The following is a 24,615-nucleotide window of genomic DNA, read 5'->3' on the forward strand; positions in this document are numbered from 1 at the left end:
TCTCACACCTGCAGCCCTGCTCTGTCACTTTGCACACAGGCTTGCCTCTCTGTGTGGAGACGGAGAGCTGGCCCTTTGGGGCAGCAGCACGGAGCACTTCAAAGGCGAGGGATTTGCATAGCCCTCCTGCGATGCTTTTGTGGGGTAAGCAATATGAGGGAAGTTTACACTGGTCTCGCAGCGCTGCTTCAGGAGGTGGTGCTGGCCCGGTTCCTGAAACTTCTCTCTGCCTTTCCCTCACAGAAATGTGAGCCCCCAGCGTGGTGCGGCGGAGTTGTGCAGACTTGTTTAATCTCCCAGAACCCAATATCTGCCTTTCAGCATCTGAGCCCCGGGGACACGGCGCCAGTCAGGACAGGGAGAAACGAGGAGTTAGCTCATCTCCTAGCGTTCATGGAAAAGAGCTTACATCACATTCTCACCTGGACTGCTGCCCTTAATCTATGGCACTCGCTGAAGAAGGAAATAAAATCGAGCGTGTTTAAGCACATATTTTCCATGTTTTGATCTTACTTCTTGAGCGCAGCCCTGAGGAGTGTGGGGAGTGCCTTTTGGGCAGTGGATAAGGTTACTCCCAAGCCTACTAGAAAACAAGGGTTAGCTTTGCAGTTCAGACCGAATGTGTAAAGAGTGTGTAATCAGAGGTCAAAAATAAAATGTCTATAATTAGCAGTGTCCAAAGCAACTGGAAATTGTGTCAGGCAGATCCGAGCCAGCTTTTCTTTTCCATCGCCTAATGAATGGGAGCTGAGGTTTCTCTCCAAGGATGAAAGAGGGCTGAGTAGTTTCCCATTCAAAACTGGTGCTGTGGGACCGATGCGAACGCAGGACTCATTTACTACCTTGTTTTTCAGCTTTTGAACCTGCAGGCAGGTTGTGAGCAATTAGGCTTTTCCCTAAAGCATCTACAATACCACGGTGGTTCTCGCTGTCCTGGAGAGCGCGGGTGACGACATTTTGTCACCTTGGAGATGGATAAACAGCTCCAGCAACACGGCCTTACAGCTTTTCAGGTCTGAGTTTCAAAGCTAGCAGCCGCCCGGCTGTAACACAAGTCTAGCGAAGGTTTTTTTTCAATGTGGGGAAGAGTCTAAATGTAAAACAAGAAGAGGGGAGGCAGAGTTGAAGCTGGGATGGGTTGCAGGGCTTTTTGCTGGGCCGTGGCAGCAGCTGAATGGAAGGATGTAGCTGTGGCTCACACGCTCCCTGCAGCATGGAGTGACTCAGGTACTGCACACATACTTGAGCCTGCAGGGCTTTATTTTTAGCTGGCTGAATCACTGTCATGACTACAGCCTCATAAAGCCGTGAGACGAGTGGGGATGCCCACGGCCCCCATATTAAGGCATGTTTGGTGAACACAGACTCCCTTGCAACCGTTGTGATTTCTGCCTTCAGAGCTGCTTGCTGAAGTAATGCAGAATCTATGCCCTGTAGCTGGATTCTCTTTTTATTTTTTTTTTTCTCAATTTAAATGTTTAGTTAGCAGCCTCAGTGGTTTTTCTGCACAGACCATGGTGAGCGTGGACCCCAGCGGTCCTGTTGATGTTGGAGGCCGCTCGGCTCTGTTGTTGTTTCAGTGTTGCTGGCACAGGGGAGCCACGAGTCGTGTTACCAGTGCTGTAATCCCATTAGCTCTCTCGGGCTCGCAGGGCTGTGCAAAATCAGTACTTAAATGGGAAATTACCAGCGACTCGCCAGATGCCGCACAAAGGTTTGCTAGTGATTCGGTAACCGGCAACGTTTCTGCTTGCGAGCTGATAGGGAACCCGTCTGCTGCAGCGACTCTTTCAGATAAAGCAGAGCAGAAGCCCCGACTGCCGCTTATCAATGCATTACAGCATCTTTCAGAAAGAAGTCTCGAAGCTTTGGCGTGCTGGAGGAAACTGAACTAGAGCAGCAAAGTTCCGTTCCCATAAATTCCTTCCTTGTTCAATTAATCGTCGCTTTGTCCTTTTTTTTTTCCTTTTCTTTTTTCCTGCAAACCAGTTGGGTAGCTACAATGTTTCCAGCAGCTGAAGGATTCCTAGTTTGTGCGTCTGCATGCAAGGTGATTCCTCTGTTCTGAAATATTTCAGGCTAAAAGAGGACGAGGAGGTAACCCCACAAGCTGCTCCAAACTCGCTGTTCAGTGTCTTGCGCCCTCTCTTCCTCACTGAAGATTTGCCTCCAGACATGCAGCTGGAAGGAAGAAGAGCCGTACCACTGGCACACCATAAAATTCCTGTCGTTGACTGATCCAATCCTTTCTGCTGCAGTTGGGAAACGTGGCTGAATTGATAAGCTGCCCTGCGAGCCTCCCAATTCCCTTGCAAACACTGCGAGCTCTTTCCACATGAGGTTGCTGCAGCTGGAGATGTCTCATTCATGGTTGCTTAGAAAGAAAAAAAAAAAAAATCAAAATAAAAATGTGCTCTCTGACAAATAAAAATGTTTTGCTTCCTCTGGAGGCCCCAGAGGGCGGCATAAAAAATAATGAAGGCTGTGAGTCACTGAGCAGAGCCTGGCCAGCTGAGAGGGAACTGAGCCTCCCTTTTCCATAGAAGTTTGTGTGCTGTCATTGCACATCATTAATGCTCGCTGGTTTATGCTCATTCACTGTAATGTTGCCAAAAAAGAAAAAAGGGCAGTCGGTCTTTCCGCTTCCAAACGCTGGCTGCTTCGAAGGTGACGTGATGTTAAAGGAAAAGTTTCTCCAGCACTCGAGAGCCATTGTTTGATTCTCAGGCTGCCCCTCCTCTGCCGTTTTCCTCCAAAACCTGGCCGCTCTCCTAGCAAACAAATTCCCTGGAGGGGGCCTTGGAGCAGCTCACGGCCAGCTCCACCTAGGGTACAAAGGTTAGGGTGGGCACGCTTCCTGATTGACACGGGACCCTCCCTTTTTTTTCTTTTTTTTCTTTCTGAATCCCTTACCAGGTCTTTTTTTTTGTCTCTGGATAAATTCTCTAACAGAGTATTTAAATTCTTTGTCTTCTCTGTGTTCAGGATCTCAGCTCATCCTTTTGAGAGCGCACAGCATTACGCAAGTGCTGCGTATCAGCATCTTTAGGCTTCTAACCCATCCCTAGGACTTCTGAGAAGGGGGGCGTGAAATGAGGCAGAAAGCTGCTGATGGAGAACTGAGCTATGCAGGGCAGGTGCGAAAGCCAAGAGCGTGCCTGGGGTTCCCCTCCTTTTCTGCTCCTTTCACCCTTGGAGGCCTCGTGCTTCCTCTCCGTCATTGTACACACGCGGTGACAGGCTGGGACTTCTTGCCCTAAGAAAGACAGAGATGCCATCCACCACGAAAGGACTGGAAAAGGGCCCCTGCCGTAGCCCTGCCTTGTCCACAGCACGCCGATGAGCTTCGGGTCCATCCTTCTGCCAGTTCCTCTGCAGAGGGGCTCAGCTGCTGGAGGATGCTCGAGGAGTTTCTGGTTAGAGCAACATTTCTGCACAGCTCAGAGGCTTCGGGTTTCCTTTATTTGTTCTTATTTTAGTGTTTGTGTTACTGGAGAGCTTTCAGTTAGGGCAAAGGCCCCACAGCTCTGTGTACTTACAAGTGCCCATTAGATAAGCCCTTTGCTTAGAGCGAAGGTGGAAGGAAGGTGGCTGGGAAATCCAGTGATACTCATCTGAGATCTTTACAGATCCATGCTTTGCAGTATATTTTGCATTTACGGTCAGTAGCTCTTATCTGTCTGTTGTGAACTGGTTGTCCTCTTGTTTTTCTGGCAGCAGAATTGGGTCTGGAGGGGCAGGAACCCGTTCCCATCGCTGCTGCCTCGTTCGGTAGCGCCGCAGCACCAAGTGGGCAGGCTCAGCAGAAAGGTCATTTTCAACTCTCTCATTATTTTTCCCTTTTGCTTCTGAACCCTTAAAGTCCCTGTCAGCGAGGGTTTAGTTGAAGCCTTGCAACTTGCCTTTTGTCTTCCACAAATGATCGAGCTGTGCCCAGGGGAACAAATGCCATTTTAATGGGCATTGTTGTGTAATTCATTACGTAAGTCACCTCTGTGTTCAAAGGACTCGTGGCACAAATGGCAGGAGCGCTTGATTAAAAATGTGCACAATAGCTTCGTTACGACACTGGGAGAGATGTTCTCTGTTATTTTTAATCTGATAGCTTTTAAATATGTGCATCCAGCAGAGACCCAAATGGCCTTTAAAAAGGGAACCATTTGTGGGATAAGATTTTAGACTACTTCGTTCTTTCCAACGAGCCTGGAGAATCAGTGCAAGCTGGAAAATGAACTTTAACCCTTTTTTAAGGTTTTGTGTCCTCTAAAGCCTCACGATTTCTGTATGTGAGCAAATAGAGAGAGAAGGTGGAGGGTTTTGTTTTTCAGGTGAGGGATAGCAATGACCCTGTATTCTGTAGCTTAAGAAAAACACTGCATTTTCTATATATTCAATATGATGCCAATACCACCCAAGTTGAGCTGTTAAAAGGCACATCCATGCAGGTGCAGCCTGCCTGTCATCGAGCAGTGCCGTAGTAACACAAACCTTACCAAGAAGCCCAGAAGCAGACGAGGGGCTTTGCTCGTCCACCTCTGCAAGCTCCCATCAGATGGGGCAGCGCTCGCAGCTCGGGCAGGAGGTAGCCGGGAAAGTCTGCAGTGCCTGAGCTCTGCACGGCGCTGAACTTTCAGTTTGACTTCAAAGTAAGTAATACGCTGCCAGGCCAGGCTGGTGGAATTCACCATGAGTGTTTTGTCTTCATTTTGGTGTTCTTTCGAACCCAAGTGGGAAACAACCACTTCGCCATGGCCACGGTGGTGTAGCCGTTGGGCTTTGACCTGCCAGCCTTCCCCTAAGCACTCCGGTTTCTTCACACGTAAGCTGGTTCATCCACCTTCCCTCGTGCCCCTTAACCCCCTACCGCTTGAAATCTCTGGTTATTCATCCTCAGGCCAAGCTCTCAGCAAACCAAGGTGCAGCACGGCTGCATTGTGGCGGATGGAGCAGCGCTTCCCTGCCTTCCCTTGGTGGGAAGGCCACGTCGAGCCGAGGCATGGAGCAAGGCTTCTCGTGTGTGTGCCCACCTCAGGGACACGAGCTTTGAGCCCAGCGAGGCCGTGACTAAACAGCTGGAGCGCGTTCAAACCCAGCAGAGCAGGAGCCTCATTAACAGGGAGGTGGAATTAGCCGTGAAATGGGTGACGTATGAAAACTCCCGGTCAGAAAAAGACACTCAAATCCGTAGTAAAGTGATTTTGAAGGGATTTTTATTCTCCAGTGGTGTGTGGCAGCAAAGCATCCAGACATGACATACGAGGGGATGGGAAGTCAGCGGTTGCTTTGAGACAGAAAGGCTTTGATGCAGCATTTTCTTTTTTTTCCCCCATTCCAGCTGAAATCACCGCATCCAGCTCATTACCTTGTCTCTTCCCATTCCTCTTACCAATGTTTGGACTTTTCAGAGAAGTACGGGTACCCTACTTCTGCAGCCCAGAAAGGAGAAAGAGGAGCTCAGAAGGTGGTGCTGGAATTCAGTGAAACGCTGCTGGGTATCCATCAACAGGAGAAGGGAGTAGTACATCAGTGATTTCTGACGGGCAGGCTGCCGAGCTCAGGAGCAACCTCAAGGCTGCATTGAGAGCCTGCTTCTTGCAGGCTGGCAGGAAGGTGCAGAGGGACAGGACAAGCGTTTTGAGCACTGCCATGGCTCTGGTTTCTTCTTCTCTGTGTACGTTATCACATTTTTGGATCAGTGAAGGCAGGCTGTGCTGTTTGAACTTTTCACTGGGCAGACGTAGGACATGTTACATACTTAAATGGGACATGGTGCACAGAAAGTGAGCTTCTCAGAGCAAACCAGTGCAATGGTAATGAATCTAAGAAGTCTTGCACAGCTGTGCTTTTTGCTTTTCTTCATCTGTAAAAGCTTCGGTCACTTTCACCTTTAATCTAGAATACATTCTTATTTCAGTGCGACTTCTCTTTTATACCGCTTCATCCAATTTCATTAAAATGCAAATTCTGTTCCTAGTGCTTGAATGATGTATCTGCTTGAAAGCCTTAAAGCCCATCACGCTGAATGTCTGTTGGCATTCAGTGAATATCATCACAGGAGCTCCGCAGCTTGGCTCTTGAATATCGGAAGAGGGACCAGGGACTGCGGCGTGATTTTGGTGTTTGGAAAAGGAGAGATTCTGCGCCAGAGTCACTGACTCACTCTGTGCTCTGTTTAGACAAGTTGCTTCACCTTTGCGCCTGCTTCCCATCTGCAGAATAAGGTTAAGACCCAACTGTTTGAGGGTGAAATAGATACGTTTGCAATGTGCTTGGAACAAGAAGAGCGCTATTTTAAGTGCTATGTGCAATTGAGTGTAAGAGCATATTGGTTGTGACTCATTTGTTTAACTACAAGTGCATCAGAAACTTATGAGCAGATGAGATCTGGAAAATGCCTGTTGTAGATGGAAAGACGGTAGTAAAAAGCTGTGTGAACGTGTGATCGTCGAAGCAGGTCTTCATAGGGCTGTTCACACAATAACCTTTATTATTTCACAAACGTCGGCTGTTTTACTTCATTAGTACTATTTTAGGAAGTTCCCATTCTGCTCCAGCCACTTGTTCCTGTCCTTGCTCTGTAGATCTGTGTCCCCTCGGAGCACAGCCATGCAAATGATTCAGCACTGGATGTGGCAGAAAAGTAAAGAGGGCTAAGGGCAGTGGTCAGGCTGCTGTCAGCAGAAGAGAAACTTTCTTCACTGACAAGACGTTGCCTTTTTGAGGTGCCTCACCATGCACTCTTACTGCTTGAACTGCTCATGTGCTGCCAAAACTGGGGAGAGATGTCTGGTGGCAAAGAGAAATGGAAATTGCAGCCTTCTGAAATCTTCCTCCCTTCCTAATTTCTTGTCTCTCCAAGGCTAAATTATCACCGTAAGCAACCAAGGGTTTTGTAGGTACTGAGCATTGTCTTACTCAGACAGTTTGGAGCTCACTGCTGTCCATGGAGGAGCCAGACACAATTTGTTGTCTTTTCCCTGTAGATTAATTATTGTAATTGCCAGTCCTTTTAAAAATAAAGTCTGAGCCATGACTACTTTTGGCAAGCATGCATACCTGCACGTGTATAGCAATTCTCACATGACGTACCAAATAAATCCTTTTTTTTTATGGAGCACGAGAGCATTATCACAGCAGCCAGGGGCTGTTTTCAGTGGTGACCTTCAACACTGTGGAGCCAGAGAGGTTTTAAAGGTTTGGAGATCCCCTTGAGGATGTAAAGCAGTGACGTAAATTGTTGCTAAGTTAGGGTGCCAGCTGCTGCCCGTGATTCTTCAGAGGCCAATTGATACGTCTGGGTTTATCTGCAGTGACCAAGGTTTTTAGTGCCTCCCTCCCCGGTGCATTAAACGGGACTTTATGGTACAAAGAAAACTTGGAGAACCCTGTAAATGGAGAGCAGGTCTGCAGCCAGACTGGGTTATAAATGGTGCTGATGCAGCTTTCCATTAATAGCACGGCTGAAAAAGTTTGATGCAGAGGAGCCGAGTAACTGGAGTTTTGGCTGCAGTGAAGGTGTTAATAGTAGGGTCTTAACACCCTATCGGGAAAACACGTTTAAAGGGAGACAAGCGCCGGTTCGTCCTTCAAGCTGTGGTTAGGTAAATTCTGAGTATTAGGAGTGGTGCTTGCGCTGGTGTGGTATTTAGCTGCTGGGTGCTAGGTTTGACTCAGCAGCCTTCTCTGCTTGCAGGCTGCATGCTAACGAGGTGGTGCAGTGCTGCGTCCAGCGGCTCTGCTGCTTTGACTCAGTACGGGCAGCACAGTCAATTCCCAAATAATGCAAAAAGAAAAATGAAACGTGCAGCAAAACTGCTTACTTTTCTCGATAATGTAGTTAAAGATAAGTTCAGTTCTGTTGAATTATCTGGGTCACTAGAGAGCAATTTAAACCTTCATTTATTAAAGTGCTGTTTGCTTAAAATACATTTGCAATTGCTCTGTACAAGGCAGCATGGTTTTATTTAGCTTGCTGGCTGAACAGATAAAAATACATTGCAACAGTAAGCCTGCATGTGGCACGACTGCGAACCTTTGAGACTTCTGCTTTCAGATGATCAGAAACCCTTGAAAATAGGATCTTCAGAAGCTCTGAGCAGTCCTGTAATTAAGCTTCTTCAGGGATGCACCAGCGCCAAAGTGCTTCCTTCTGTTCTCGTGGTTTGTGCGGGTACTTCTGGTGCAAAATCCACCGTGAGTGACAGGGGCTGGTGTTTTTGCTCAGATATTTCATCGAGCCCCAACCAAACAGTGCTACCAAGCGGGTGGAGCTAGGAACCAGCAGCCTGGGAAGGGGGTGAGGTCGGACGGTGCTTTCCTTTCCTGAAGCTGCCTGTGTGGCCGGGGTGGTTCCTGACCCCGCGAGCAGGAGCTCAGGCAGCCCAGGTTCTTCCCGTGCTGTGTCAACAAGCCACTTCATCCCCTTGACTTAGCATCCTCATCTGCAAAAGAAGGACAGTGATTACCTCCTTTGTGAAGTACTCTGGGACCTGCTGGAGATAAGTGCTGTTCAGAGAGGAGTTTTTCCTTCTCTCTCCAAGGCGCAGAGCAATAGCAAGCCTGCTGTTCCTGCCTTGGCACTTCAGCCTTGCTGCCTCCGAGGGGAAGCAGGAAATGGTGGTGATATTGTGGTTGGAAACATAATAAAGAACCACAATTATTTTTTTTTTTTATCCTGTTCCACTCAATAAATTTACATGGTTGCAATGTTTTTCGTAGGCTGGTTTCCCAGATAATGCTGTAGCACAATTTCCCTGTTTTCAACAACTTCACCCTAATCCAGTAACGCATTTCTGTGTCTTTCTAGATTCTGAGCGTTCCCATCTCTCCTCGTTCACTATGAAGTTGAAGGGCAAGTTTCATTCACCAAAGATAAAGAGGACCCCTTCAAAGAAAGGAAAGCAAGCTGACCTGACAGTGAAAACACCAGAGAAGTCAGCAAACAAAGTAAGCAGATGAAGGACATGTTCTGTTAGTCTTGCTGGTTTCTTGCTTGCTGATACTCAGTTTATCAAAATCTGCAGCCCTGCTTTCAGTGTGTGACTGTCCCATGCAGAATTCTGCAGATATGTCGGGGAACTTCAGGGTTACTTTACGGTTAGTTACAAACTATGCAATAAGAGATGTATTTTCCTTTTTTGAGATGCTGACGAGACCTCCTTCCATCATTTATTTAAACATCTCCTTATGGAATGCAGCTTAATGCCTGACATCCTCCCAGCATGCACACCCTATGATTATTCTTACAGCTTCCAAATGACTGCCTGGTTTTGGGGCGTGATCCTTTAAAAAACCCCAAACCTAGGTGAGCAAATCCTTGAAGCTCGTCCAGAGAAGTGCGCAATCTCTGATGACGTTAGCAGGAAGAGTCAACCAGGCGCATTGAAGGAGCAGCTGATTCCAGCACGCTGGTCCTCACGTCCAACATACTTCACTCCCTGTAGGAGCTGAGGGCTGAGCACTCCTTCCCAGCACAAACCTATCAGCATTATCTCCTCTGCCGTTGTGACCCGATTGCGTAGACTGGAGGCTCTCTCCGTAACAGTACTGTTGCAGTCAGTTTTCAAGCATAAATCTAAGCCAAAAGTTAAGAACAGTCGAGGTTATTTATGATAATTCAGGATCTTTCCCAGTTGTTGTTGAAAGCCTCATCCAATGTGCAGCGCCAGACATGCAAACTTTTTTAGTTTATCTCTGCTGAGGATTGTTGTAGTGCTGTTGCGAGCAGTCAGCGAGATACAGTTATCTGACACTGTGCGATGTGCTTAACACCCAGTGGAATGGCTGCAGGGCTTCCCAGCCCTATTCTGCGCCATCGTAGGGGAGATGATGAGGCTTTGATTTTCCACGCTGTAGTTTGTACCCCAGGAGGCAACAGGTATGCTTTCCAGGGAGCTGAGCACCTTGCTTTGCCCCACTGAACTCCTGCCAAGAAACATAAAAAAAAAATTGTGAGTTCTGTTTGAAGGCTTTTAAGTCCAACAATATTTCGGGACAGTATGTTGAGATCAGTTCAGAGGCGTACCATGTAGAACATATTTCTGTTCTGCCAACGTGTTGTACTGTTTTACTGGGAAGTTTTCTCCCAGTGTTCTTTTTATTGATTGATTCACTGAAATGCATGTAGAGGATGCATTGTTTTTTTCCTCTAAATTGATGTGTTATCAAAAATGAAATAAATTTAAATTAAATGCTGTTTTCAAAATGCGATTCTATAGCAAATATGTAATGGCATGTTAATTAAAGGCAAAGCTTTTGCTTTTCTTTCTTTCCTATAATAAACAGTGTAAGATAGATGACTAATAAAGCATGCTGAATATGTAGAACCTTTTTTTAATGTACAGAATGGGATTTTTTAATTGGAAAATAAAACACTTGAAATAATTTTTATTATTGCAGACAATTATTTAAGCTGTATACACTTTGTACTGTGAAATATTGTTGATTCCTGGCTTATTCCATATCTATTTTAATAGCCACTGTCCAGCTAATCAGTTAGCTGGAAATAGTCGGCTCATTAGCTTTGTGTGGAGGGAGTGGGGAAGAGGATATGCCTGGATTGTCACCAGGGTCTCTCACTTGTGTACAAAGATTGGTTGATAAATAGGAGATTTTGTGTCAGAAGACACACTTGGTACGCTAAATAATCATCCTTTCCTCCCTCTTGAGTGCTAGGTGCTATTTTTATACTCCTGAAGTAGATAATCACTCTAGAAATAGCAATACTAAAAATTAATGTAAAATCACTACTTGTAACGTGAAGGTTATGCTCAGCACACACACACCTCTTCTCCTCTTCCCCTTTATACCTCTACGTGGGGAAAATAAAGGGATTTTTTTCCAGACCCTCCTTTTTTGGGCCATGTCTTTGATTCTTATCTGGGGGCATACTGGAGGAACAGTAGTGTCCTTCAACACTACATACAAAGTTATAATAGGATTTTCACTGCCAAACTGCAGGGAAAAAATGGACTTTTCCTGCTTTTATAAGCAGTTGCATTCCATACAGCTCACTGTAACCCTTCTGTATCTCATCCCCGATGCATTTGTAATGTTTTTTTAAGGGAAGCCTTTCAAAATCAGGCAAAAATACCTAACTGTGTCAGACAGGCAGGGAAGTGGGGAGGAGATGCTGCTTTGCCTGAACATTACATTTATCTCATTTAATTCCCCAGAGGGTCATTGCTGAATCCCACATGGCTCCCACAGTTACAGAGCTGCTCTGTCGTGGCGATAAGTTAGCTACTGAGGCAAGTTCATCTCTGCTGGGGAATTAAACAAGAGATCATCCCGGGTTTTCTCACCGACCCAGAAGGATACCATCCCACGTTTACTTTGGCTTTAGGGGCACACTGCAATGTTTGGTGGAAGATCTTGGTATCATTACCCTTGTGAGATACTCCCATCCCGGTGGCTTACTGTTCCCGTTTCTAGAGTTATTGCTGTTATTCTCAGGCCTTGGTGAGCCTGAACAGCGCTGAACAACAGAAACTTCAGCCTCAAAGATAAATACACGTTGATTTTGCTGAGCTCTGTAACAGAAGCTGCAGTTCTGAGTGGGGTATGCCAGCTTTTTTGTATGATTACGTGTGTGTGTATTCACACATACCTATGAGGCCTTTGGACCTCAGAAAGGGATTCATAAAAAGCACTCCTCTAGGCTTGCTAACAAAAAAGCTAGCAGGAAAGTCATGAAAAATGGGCTGTCCCCTGAGCAGCGTCCGGTGGCTGGAGTAGCACGCCTTGATGCGCTCAGCAGAACGCTTTGTGTTTCCACTTGTCGTTTGCAGCCCTGAACTATCAAGAGCCAGGCCCATCCCTGCTATGCTCTAGGAGAGTGTTTATGCTATTAAGTCGCAAGCCTTTCTGCAGGAAACAGTTGTTGAATGAATGCATAAACATTAATCAGAGCGGGAACTGCGATCCCCATTTTTTCACTTCTGTTTGAGAGCTCTGACCACTGGCCCACAGTCAGGCAGCTCATGGACTATACAGGCTCTCCCATCCCTCAAATCTGCAGTCATTTCACACGAAGTGCCTCGCCATATCCTGGAATGGGCTGTGCACTGGTGAGGGCACACACCTAAAGAATGGGAGATGGGATTTTTGACATCAGCAACTTGCCAGGATGCTCCTCAGCAGTGGAGTTCAGGCGACTTGGAGCAGGGATTGAGGTGCCTGGTGAGCATCATCATCAGAAGCTGAAGCATCAGCAGAGTTTGGGCACTTCCCAGGAGAGATGGAACATGACAGAGTAACTTGCAGGTCTTGGATTTGGACTTGGGTTTCTAAAATCAGAGCTAGATGGGACTTGAGATTAAGTCTTTTATGGAACTGGCCCCAAATTACTGACCAATGCTGCCTATAAATTGTTCTTCTTTAAACCGTTCAGGCTGCTGGCCTGATTTTGGAGAAAAGCAGCATTTTAACAGCTGACAAGAGTATGGGGAGCACACAATGCCCATAAGTCATTAATTCTTGAGGCTGAATTTACTGAAGAGATAATGGATGAAACCTGACTCTGCTAAGCTCTCGGCTCCTTTCCTAGCAGTGTTCAGTAGTTAATTTAAATCTCACTTAGGAACTACTTGCGGCACTAGAAGTCCTCCAGGCATACTCTGTTAAACTTTTAAAATATATATCCCTGTCCAGATTGCCATTAGGATATCATATATCATTTATGAATTTCTTTTTTTAATGTTGGCAATGGCACGGAGGTTGGTGACCACAGCTCAGCTTTATTCCAATAAATTTTTCTCTTCTTTAGCATTCCCTCACCGGTGCCAAAACTTGGCTTTCACAGTCTGTCCTGTGGAAAGTGTGCGAGTTCCCTTGTTACAGCAGCAGCACAAAATGAATTAGACTGGAGATTGGAAAGGAGGTTTTTATTTGGAAATGGAGAGACAAGACTGTAGCCTTGTTTCAAATGAGTAGGCAGATAGCCATCAGCTGAACTACTCAGGATGATAAAGGTGAACACCATACGTGTCACTGTCAGGGTTGGAGGCATCTTGTCAGGATTGTTTTGGAGTTTGAGATTTGTATGGGTTCTTTTCAGGAGGACAGCTTTATTAAAACAGGTAGTCTTTGCCTCTTGTCTTTCATTATCATTACGTATCTGCACTTAGTAGATTTTTTTCTTTCACTCTCCCAGATCGGTGCGTTGGTTTCAAAGTAATGCCCTAGAAGTCATCAGTAGTGTGAATCTTAGCCAAAAACTGATCTCGATTAGCCTTCAATTTGGAACGTGCATCTTGTAATTCAGAAAGTCAAAATGTTGGTTCAATTTTACACTATTTTCTTGGAAGAGTAAGAATTAAATTTGAAGTGTTTGTGGTGGAAGGGGTTTTCTCCAGTCTTCTGAAGCAGAGTATTTCTCTTGAGTTTTCGCTGGTAAGTTAAAGTAACTTGGCCCTTAAAAATGCTGAGGTTTTAATATTTCTCTCCCTTTCTTCTCTAGAACGTATCATGGCTAGAGGAAAAGGAGAAGGAGGTTGTCAGTGCATTGCGCTACTTTAAGACTATTGTGGACAAAATGGCAATTGATAAGAAAGTTTTAGAGATGCTGCCAGGTTCAGCAAGCAAAGTGCTGGAAGCCATCCTACCCTTGGTGCAGACTGATCCACGCATCCAACAAAGGTAAGTTCCCTTCTTTGGTTTTGGAAATATGACAGATCTGCAAGCTTCTTTGTTTCTTAAGTCTGAAGAATTATATCACACAGGAGACAGAAAAAATGCTGTAGTAGCTAATAAATTGACTACCATTTTTATTAATTACGCAATAGTTTTAAAACATAATTTAAAAGCAAACTCCCTGCTGTGAAGAAGCCCATGCTATGGAAAGATAAAACAAGTTAGAATGGATTCAGAGAGGAGGAAAGACTGATTCTTAGCATGAATGTAGAAATTCATCATTTACTAGCTATCTTATTCTCTAAATTCTGTACGGTTTCTGAAGTCCATGGTAGTATGCTAAAAGCTAGCAAAGTCCAATAGCTTCTACCTGAAAAACAGCTTATCTTCAGGGTAATCCCTTTCTGAGTTCAGTTTATCCGTCCCGATATTAGAGAAGTCAGCCTGTACTGTTTGCTGCTTTGGTTTTGAATTTACTGGACCAGATACAGAACAGAAGTAAACAGATGTACTTCAGTAGATTAGCCAGTTCAAGTTCATTCCTGTGTGCTCTCAACAGATTATTTATAGGTTTGCTCTGATGCCTACTGTATTATGTTTTAACCAGTTAGGCAATGAGTTTGAAGCCAGAAAAGATGTAGAAATTTGCCAAAACAAAGCTCAGCATGCATTATAAGAATCTGTGGAGTCATCAAGCCACGGAGATACAGCTGCTGTTCATAGATGCTGGAGCAATTGATTTAAACAAAGCAAGCAAACATCACTGAATAATAAAGAATGAGCAGAACTAGCACACACACACAAAAGCACAAAATTAAGCAAGAAATGCACAGATTTTTGGTTTCTGAATCCTGCCAGTTTTTGCGCTGTTCCCGTTTGTTTTCCCAGTAAGCATCTCCAAATTTCTTGTTCGAGATGTTTATTTCAGTTCTGATGCGGGAAAGGTTTATGGTATGGCTAAGACAGCTAGCTGTAGGGTGCTGATATTTCATAAACAGATGCTTAGTGCTTTTTGGTCCTGATGCATAGGGCCTGGTTTTCTGTGACAGTACAAATGGAAGGACACAATGGGTGGCTAAGAGCTGTGGCTGGGACAGGAGACGTGCAATTTAGGTTAGGTTTGTAGAAGTACAAAGAGCAATAGCTGTTAGAATTGGAGCATTCACCAGGCTTCTGGGTTCAGACACAGAAGTTTCTTCCCTTGCTATCAGGTTTCCTGCAGTCATTAAATTTCTGACAAGCACCTGCTTTCACTTAATAAAAGAAAGAACAAACTTTCCCCTTACATCAGGAGAACATGTAAAATGTCAGCAAATATTTTTAGGATAGATAGAAAATGTCATCTTTGTAGTCACTCGCTTTGATTTGTGTATCTACTGGGTGTTTGCTGGGCAATCTTTTCTTCCAATAATATATTTGGAAATAAATACCAACTACATGGTCTTTAGCAGCAGCAGCAGCAATATTTCAGACGGTTCTATTCTTCAAATCCCTTATAACTTCTCTCTTAGTAGTAGGGTAGTGTAGCCTCGACAATTGGATATCCTCAGTTAGCCCGTGAGCAGAACTTTTGTGGCTAGTTGTCAATGGAGCAGTCTGTACTCTCTGGAAATGTCATGCATTACAGCACGGATCCTGTGTGTATGTTCTGCCTTGTTTGACTTCACAGATAAACAGGGGATTTGACATTCTCAGAAAGCCATGTCCTTTCATGCCTACCTGTACGCTTTATTTTGAGTCGTGGCAGGGCATAAAGGGGTGGTTTTGATGGTAAATCCCCCTCAAGAAAAGCAAGCAAGGCTTGTGTCAGTGTGGAAGAAAGCCCTACAATTACTGTTGGACTTCTTTTTGCTTGAGGGGAAGCATTTGCATCAAGGAAAAAAGTAATTAAATCTAGCACAGAATGGGCTTTCAATTACTGCCTCTTTAGGAGGAAGCAGGCTGAAGATTAATGGCAAAGAAATCAAAGCCATAGAAAGAGATGGGGGAGGGCCCTATTTGGGAAATATCTCCTACGAAGATAATTTCGTTTAAAATTAGAACAACTGGCAAGCACCATGCTTTTAAAACAAACAAACAGAAAAGCACTTGCCATTGTTTGTATCCCTCTGGTTGTAACTTGACAATAGTTTTATCCCTGGTTCTGCAAACCTGGTTCACCTCAATAATCTCATTGAAGTTTGTGGGCTTGATTCTCTTCTCACAGATAATGAAATTACTGGAGTTAAGCCAGTGTAAAATGGATACCAGACAGAAACGGGAAGGTTCAGAACACTCTTATCAGTAATGATGGCAAGATTGCACCTTCTCTTATCTCTTTATGGTTTTGATGCAGTTTGAAATTGATTTAACTTTACAAAGAATTGTTGAAGCATTGCCATCAGCAGTCCTGTTAGCACACCTTGTTTAGTAATGAAGTAAGTGTTTTCAGAATAGCCAGGAAAATGCCTGCAAGCACTGTTGTTACAGTTAACTTTTATTTGGAGTTGTCATCCTTCCAAAATTCTTTTTTTTTTTCCTTCAGAACAATAGCTTCAGTTCTGTTTCTCATTAAAAGCAAAACAAAGCAACACCCTTCCTCTTCCAGACCTGAAATTCATTCAGTTCAATTTCTGTTAAGAAGCAAGTTTTAATTACATGTTTTCAGGCGTTATAAACAGTGAGAAAATGATTTGTAAAAGAATGAATAGTCATCTCTCAATTATCTAAGACATTTTTGGGAGAGTTAATAAGGAGGAAGAAAAGCATAGTTAATGCTGAAATAATATCAATTAGACTTAACTACAGGATACAGTAGTTACCTTTGAAGTTAAGGCATAGGATGGAGGTGTAAATTAAAAGGGGAAGAGCATTCTTCTGAGCATTGCTGTGTTGACTTGCAGCCCAGATAATGGGTTGGTTGTACTTTCATGCTGTTGTTCCATTTGGTACTGGTGAACAGGAGAGCAACAGCAACAGAGTCAAAACCCTGGCTTTGTCACCTGCTAAACACCAATTATGAATGTCAGAGTTAAAAAGAGAACAACAGCAGTGGACACAATCAAAATTTTAACAGTATGAAATACACTTTAAATCAAGCACTTTGTAGAAACTTCTGGTGTTATCTCCACAATTTCATTTTATTTATTTTTCTTGTCTATTTCCTTCCATGCCGTCCAGTTCTGCCATCTCGTCCTGCTACAGCCGTGTGTACCAGAGTCTGGCCAATCTCATTCGCTGGTCTGATCAAGTGATGCTGGAGGGTGTGAATTCGGAAGACAAGGAGATGGTGACAACAGTTAAGGATGTCATAAAAGCTGTTCTGGATGGAGTTAAGGTACGTGAGACAAGTACTGTACATTATAGAAAGTATACAGTATCTGTGTTTTAGAAAAGATCTAGGTGAAAATCTGAAGTTTTGAAGTGCAGGTAAGATCTATTCTTGGCTTCAGTAAACTTACTTCAGATCAACAGCTCAGTAAGTGAAATGATCCTGCTGGGTGTGCTGTTTAAAGACTAGCATAAATGGTTTCACCATTAGTGTGCACTTCTAAAATGTTTACCCTGGCATTTGGATGGCTTGCAAGAAGCCATAATTCTTTATTGAGCATTGTATTAATTTTTCAGCAAGCCATTCTCCCCATCTCCCATGCAGATTACAGGTCAGAGTTTGTATATTTTATGTCTAGACAAAATTTAACGGAAATGCTTCCTGTCAATGCCTACAGAGAATCAAAGATTCCAACTTCATCTTTTAACGTAAGGTTCAAGGTATTTGTCAGTGATACGTCACCGCTTTCAGCAGTTGGATTAGGGTGTGGGACCGGTGATGAGCTAAGCTCAGTTTTCTGGAGATTAATTTTGCATAACTAATGGAAACGTTTAACAGAAACCTTTTTATCCTTTGTGAGACCTGCTTACAGTATTCCCTCCCTGCCCTACCCAGGAAAATCTGTTGGCTTCCCTTCTACCTCCCAGTAAGTGTTTGGTACCCATTATTTCTTACCGTTTTCCCTCTGCTGATGGCCACAGAAGTTGTGCGTTCAGCTGTCCTGGCACTGCAGTTAAAAGTTTGCTTGACACAGGCTCAGGACACTGGTGGAGAGACCATCATATCTCCTAGAAATCTTATTCTGAAAACTGTAGAGAAGGTTAAGCAGGGCTGAATTGAAAGAGGAATGTTTAAAGGAAGCACAGTAGGACATTTGGGGTAGATTTTGAAGATCTGCAGCAGGTTTTTCAATTGGATTGGTATATCAGGAGCAATTATCTTTCACTGTACTCAAACTCAGTTTAGTTTCTATTACCCAGAGTTAAATGTAAAAATCAAATGGATCTCCCAAGCTTTGCCTGTCACATTTTCAGGAGTCTTGGTGTGTTGTTTGCGTGCTCTGAATATCTCTGTAACGTTACTTAAGCACAGCTACTAAACCCTAGTATGACTTGCTGAGCCATTAAAACAAACATCTTTCAAACAAAACATTTCCATCACCAAAAAAATGACAGATTTTCCAGGATTATTTTGCACAATATGCCCTTCAACTTTAAGCTCCAGATTTGGAAGGTAAAGCCAGTATTAAATTTGCACAGCAGGGTGGAGAAGAAGAGTTGAGCGTCACATCCCAGCTTCTGTTAGCGTTGGAATTCAGCAGCAATTTGTAGTACGTGAAAATCTGCACCGTGGTAGCTGAACTGCAGGACCCCAGGAAATAGTGAGACAGTTCACCCAGCTTAATGAACAGGTTCACTTAATGAACCTGTTCGGTCCCGTGTTAGCACAGGATCCAGGCTACAGTGGTGCGGTCTCGTTGCATCAGACTCGGACACCGGCTGTCCTTTCACTTCAAGCAAGATTTAAACACCTGGTTCCTGTGGCTTCCCAGCCAAAGCACCGTGCCTGTCGGAGGGGGAAGCTCTGGGACGTCTGCTGGAAGTGATGCAGGGAGGTCCATGCACCGCTAGGCCTGAGCTGTTAAGGCGTGCTGAGCAGCGTGGCTGTAGCAGTCTCCTCTTGCTGTTAGACTAAAAGTTATTTTGGCCGTCCACTTGGAGCTGGCTCGTGTCTGGTCAGCTCGGAGCGTGATTAGAGCAGATGTGAGGCCGTCTGGGCAGATGTGGATGTGTCTGCCCATCCTCGGGTCAGCGTTTGGAAGTGGCTCGAGCTCATCTCCTGCTGCCTAGCAAGGAGCGAGGCTTATTTTAGAAGGGCCAAGGCAGCCTTCGTATCTGGAAGCAGAACTGAGAAGTTGGACACTTCTCTGCTGTGGGGAGCTTTTCTTGTTTTTCTGGCAGATCACACCAGCTCCACTTCCACATTTCAGTGCTTACTTCCCCCTTTACTTTCAGAACTGAGCATGAACGAGTCTCTGCTTCGCTTGTGTTATTTGCTGTTTTCATCTCAGCTTTTAGCGCCTTGCTAGCTGTGTATAACAGGAAAAAAAAAATCCTTGTTTTGATTACATAACTTCTTAAAAAAGCGCCTCATTTGGAATTTCCAGTTTGCTGAAGTAGCGTAAGTTTGTGGAGAGGCTTTAATTAGCTCTAATTACTGCTGCAGGTATCTCTGCTTGCTGATAACAAACAGCGCAACGTGCATCTGGCTCAGGCGCATGCTGATTACCTCGATGTGCACGCTGAAGGTCCTGGCTTGGTTTCCAAACACCAGTTCTTCTTCTGGGGCTAGGGGAGAGGAGAAAAAGCCAGGGTCTGGGCAATCCGGTGGTGTTTGTCTAAGTTTAGAGGAAGAAGTGGTCCCCTCAGGTGTTGTCAGTCATTTGTTGTCTCAGTGTCTCTGGTGTGTGGTTTTATTATTTGTTCGTCTCCACAGCAGCCATGTGCTGAATAATTCTGAAGACACTTTAGAGCCAAACGTGCCTGTTTCACCTTGTAACACACGCTCCCATGTGGTGGGCAGGCATGCAGCCACAGCAGCTGGTGTAACAGGGAAGCTTCCCAAGCCCTTCGGCCCTGGGTGTCAGTAACGATGACAAATGATGGTGGCATTTTTCCTTCCATAGCCCTTTCTGTGGCCAGGAGCATCTATGGAGCATTTTGGCTTTAGGTCTGAATGCCCATGTGTTTTATTTCCCTTATCACGCACTGTGTGGCTGCTCTTGCTCGGGAGCACCTGATGGTCCTGCAGGGTCAGTTTGAGCCCAGGGAAGTCTCCAGAAACCTCTTCAGCAGTGGGGGTTTGTCCCGAAGGCAGGAGGTGGCAATCCCCTGGGTCACCGCTCACTCCTGACACTGACTCAGAGAGTGGGGCCGGCTGCAGCCGGAGGCATCAAGCGGTGTCACTCGGGTTTCCAAATTGCACAATTCACAGAAAAGCCTTGTTTGGGGATCATAGGCTCCCATTCCTGTGATGTTCTGTAAGCTTTATAGGGGAATTTGGAAGTCTAAAAGGAACAGCAAGTTTTTGATTAAACATCATTCTGAAAGAGAGAATGAAACAGTGGAAAGTCCATCTTCAAAAACCAGTTTCTCCTATGAGAGCTGGGGACCTGGGGACATCCATCAGAGAAATCTGAGGTCAATTCAGTGTCTGCTTTGCTTGTGTGGTTCTTCTGTGATAAAAGAGCCTTAATGACTTTACTTTTCTATGTAGCGTGAGATGTACCTTACCACAGGGACATTTATAGGTTATCAGAAGCCCTTACGGTGTTGTGTCCCTCTTTGCCCAGTGTTTACCTGTTGGTAGATGTGACCCTGTTTGGAGGTGGTGTTGGCAAGGTGCTCGGCTGTGGTCAGCCTGGTGCTGGGCTTTTTCTTATCGAGGCTTCTCAGAAAATGCTGTTCCTGGCCAGGGCTCTTCTCTGTCTGCCCCAGACAGGAACAGGTTCATAGCCTTAGCCCAAACGGACATTTGGGTGCTCTCTTCCTCCCCAGTGTGTGCGGGATTTTCCAAGACAGCTTCTTTACAGCTGAGCATTTTGTTGTGTGCTGGGGGGACACGGTGTAAATTATTTCTGTGCCCAAGCTCCCACCAAGATTGTGAGTGTGATGTCTAAACCCAAATCAGTTGGGGTGTACACTTGAAATGGCCTGTGCTTTCCATCCCTCGCACATCCAGGGCAGTACTTTGTTCCTGTTGTTGTACATCTGCTGTCTTGTGGAAGTTCAGCTTTAAATAGAGCCTTATACAGAAATAAGTGGGCTAGAATATTCTCATTCCTCAGAATGAAGAGGCAGTGACAGTTTCTGACCTCAACAGGCGTGGATGTGATGATGATAACGGAATGATGACACTGTACTTCAGGCTGCTTTAAAAAATATACAGAATAAAAAATCGATCCCATATAATTTCCTTTGCATAATATGCTGGGAAGCCAGTACAGTCAGGAGGCGCTGCCAGTTATCCAGCCTAGCTGTAAGAGGGCACGTGTTTGTGAGCAGTAGATCTCTTTGTTGGCCTCAGACACCTGTAAAATGCTCTCTCCATCCTTCTGCTGTGAGTGATTGTGGTTTTGACTGCTGACAGACCGGTAGTTCAGGATTATCAGCCCTTATCTCTTTATCCACAGCCTTATCTGTCTATAGCAGATACACTGTGATAGTTCCCTGAATTACTGAGACTTCCACTGCTAGCATGTTAAAAGTTGGCTTTGGGGGAAGCTGGCCTTTTAGTAAAGGTGTTCACTATTTAATTTGTTGTTGGGCATCTTACAGAAAACCTTTTTTTTTTTTTTTAATGAATGGATGAAAGACTTGTTTATGGAATATAAAGCAATTAGTTGACTCTTTTACTGGGTAAATGAAATACTTAACTGCAGAAGGGATTTCTGTGCTTTATGTAAAGTCAGCTTGCCATTGTCTAGAGTATTGTGGGAAACATGCTTGTGATGACAGAGAGAAGAGGAAGCACAGCAAAAAGACACGTATGTGGCTTTGTGCAGAATCCCCATAAGGCCACGATTTGTGGCTAAAATGCTTAAATATGGCTAAACTGCTGCTGGGTGCAGGCTGTTCCCTGCACCACCTCATTTGTGGTATCAGATTTACACCCAGCTCACAGCTTCCTTGGTGTCCATGCCAATGTTAATCCATACCTGGTAACCAAGAGTGCATTGCAGTGGCATCCCTTTTTGTCCTAGAAGGTTTGAGTGCAGCGTTACACGTGTAATAATTCTTGCCTTTTTCTTCTCTCCCCTCCACCCATCAGGAGCTGGTCAGACTCACGATTGAAAAGCAGGAGCATCCCTCTCCCACCAGCCCAGTTAAACCCAGTTTACCAGCATGTAAATCTGACAGGTGGGTCACTGACAAACATGTGTCATGCATGCAATCTAATGCAGTAGCTGGGATTATTTCTGGCTACTGATAGTTGGATTAAAGCACTCAAATATTTTTCACAATGGATAGCATAGTGCTTTTTACATAGTCTTATGCATTACAGTGGGACAACTTGAAAGAACAATATGCCGTAATAGGGAAGTTACCAAAATCTGGCAATGAAGCATCACTTGGCCATGGTGTGCACGTTGTATTCTGTACATACATCTAATTCTACTTGCAGATGTGAATTCTGCCTTCTGCTGTAGGTTTCTCTCATGGCATATGATTTAAAGTACGTATTAATCTGTCAGCATGCTGCATTCCAGCGGTGTTTTATGATCTACAATCTGTATTTTGCTTGTTACAGCCCATCAGAACTTCCTCTTACAGACCGAGAAATGGAGATCCTAAACAAAACAACCAATATGACTCAGTCAAATGAGCTGCTGACTGACTCCATGGATGAAGAGGTTGCACCTCCTAAACCCCCTCTGCCTTGCATTCGTGTGGCAGAAAACAGGTAATGCTGGCCAACTAGCAGTGCCTCTTACCAGCCTCTTGTTTTTTTTTCAATATTCTTGTCAAAATGTGTATGAGAGGTCATTGTGAGTGTTAGTAATGCCTCTGCATTTCTAGCCCTCCATGGTAATTCTTCGCAGCTCCTGCAGTCTGTTCATGACTTTATGTTCTTTGTCTTGTTTTGAGCAGTACCCTTCATTGTGTTTTCCTTGCTTTTTTTTTTTTTTTTATGTGAGGATAGTAATGCTTGAGCCTCTCAGATGAGAGGCATTGCCTAAATGCATTAAATCTTTTATTTAAAGCCATGTAAATACACACCGTGTTCTGCACAGCACTGCACAGCAGCATCCTGTGCAGTTTTAGTTGTGGTGTGTGCTTTTATATCCAGTGGGAAATGTTCTCTTAACCTCGGCTGGAAATTACCAGCCTGTCCTGCACATCCAGGGGGTTCTGCGTTGGTTATCAGCCTAAGAGTGAAAGGAGTCACTACTGTGTGAAAAAAATCTTTTACTCTGCTGTTCTTACCCTGTTCTGCGAGTAACCACATGAAAGTTTCTACGTTCTATTTTGGGACGGAAAAGAAAACCCCCAATTTACAGCTTTTTGGTGTGTGTGTGTATGATGTTTTTCTTCTCTAGTACTGGTGCTAATGGATGGTGTGAAAATGCATGTCGTGTGCTAATTTGAAAATACAGCATTGAGGGCTGTGGTTAGCAGAAAAAAAAAATCCCATTTCAGTGTGTATTATGAATTCTCATGGGTTATATTATAAAAATTTCCCATTATGATCCAGGAACAGAATATGTGTGCTCTTGGGAACCTCGTAGGTTTGGTAACTGCCAGAATTATTTGTCATTAGAAGCAAAACCTAAATGTACAGTGGTTGAAATCTCACTGGTTACTACTAGTGGGTGTTTAATAATGTGTGTGTCCACACCGATTAATGCCAAAACGTGGGCCCATGCTGCATATATGCATGACAATACTGACTGACCTGTTGCCTCAAGTTCACCAGGAGTGGAAAAAGGCAGACAGGGAATTTTCCTGACCTGTAAATTTTTGCAACTTTGAACCCCTTTCAAACCTGGAAGGTTTGAGGAGGAGGAAGAAGAGACTTGTGTGAAATGAAAGCTTGTTCAGGTCAACCAAAACATTTCATTTGGACTTCCACCACTTTCATTTAAAAATAATTGCTGTGCTAATTAGCTTCATTAAAAATAATTTTTCAAACAGCAATTATTTTTGTTTCTGAAACGCTAACTCTTTTCCAAGCTTAAAAAAATAAATCATTGCACAGGACCTTCCCTGTGAGAGTGTTCTTAAATCAGTGTTTGTCACCACTTCATTGAATAGCTTCTGGCCAGCTTTGGACAAGAAACTGTGAGGTTTGAGCCTAGCAAGGCAAAGGCTTTCTGCAAAGCCAGCTCCTGAAGCCTCTGAAAGTCTTTCTGATGGTTGAGTAATGGAAGCATTAATGCCTCTTGTGTCTTGCAGCCCTCCTCCAGCCTTGCCCCCTAAAAAGCGGCAATCAGCACCTTCCCCAACCAGAGTGGCAGTTGTGGCCCCCATGAGTCGAGCCACCAGTGGGTCCAGTTTACCCGTTGGAATCAACAGACAGGTAACGGCATCACCCCCTTGTGAAAGCCAAGGGGGACGTGCTGCAGAGCGGAGCAGAAGCTCAGAGAAATGCTGGGTCCTGCAGCCGTGCGGTTCCCAACACGCCCCTGCTTGTCCCAGGCAGCCCCATACTGAGGAGTGCTGCAACGGGAGCTTTAGTGGCAGGAACGTCGATGTAGGAAATCATGTGAAGGAGCTGAGGTGTTTTTTTTACATTGCTGTTGTACTTGAATAATGAATTTCTACAAACTTTGTTGCCTTGAGGTGTAGCAGAATGTGAAAATCAGAAAGGTAGAGTGGTGCTGTGTCAAATAGACCAGGGTGTAGGGCAGTTGGCTGAACTCACAAGATATTACCAAGGCTTACTTACAGGCCAGGGATCCTGTAGCAGATTGACATCAGAGGTCTGTATCCATCCAGTCTCAGTTTAAGACATCTTTTAACCTAAGCAGTAGTGTAAGCATCTGCTCTGACGGCTACAGGTGCTTTGGGGAGATTTGCAAATTTTCTGGTAGAAGCATGGAAAACTTCGGGCTGTGTGTGTTAGTCATAGCCTATCGCTTATGCTAATGTGGGGTTTACAGGATTGTAAAT

General features: G+C 44.6%; 1 protein-coding gene across 6 annotated transcripts in view; it reads left to right on the top strand.

The window, feature by feature from the left end:
- The window catches only part of RAPGEF1 (Rap guanine nucleotide exchange factor 1), an 86,895-nt gene that overhangs the window by 23,464 nt on the left and 38,816 nt on the right, over nucleotides 1-24,615 (top strand). For all 6 annotated transcript variants that reach the window (XM_084299274.1, XM_084299272.1, XM_084299275.1 and 3 more), the window contains 6 exons: nucleotides 8,807-8,946; nucleotides 13,460-13,638; nucleotides 16,792-16,948; nucleotides 21,773-21,861; nucleotides 22,253-22,405; nucleotides 23,899-24,022. In XM_084299274.1, coding sequence (XP_084155400.1) covers nucleotides 8,807-8,946; nucleotides 13,460-13,638; nucleotides 16,792-16,948; nucleotides 21,773-21,861; nucleotides 22,253-22,405; nucleotides 23,899-24,022 — 842 coding nt within the window. The remainder of the gene's footprint in view (nucleotides 1-8,806; nucleotides 8,947-13,459; nucleotides 13,639-16,791; nucleotides 16,949-21,772; nucleotides 21,862-22,252; nucleotides 22,406-23,898; nucleotides 24,023-24,615) is intronic.

The sequence above is a fragment of the Netta rufina genome, assembly GCF_964035555.1.
Source record: "Netta rufina genome assembly, chromosome: 20".
Lineage (NCBI taxonomy): Eukaryota > Metazoa > Chordata > Aves > Anseriformes > Anatidae > Netta > Netta rufina.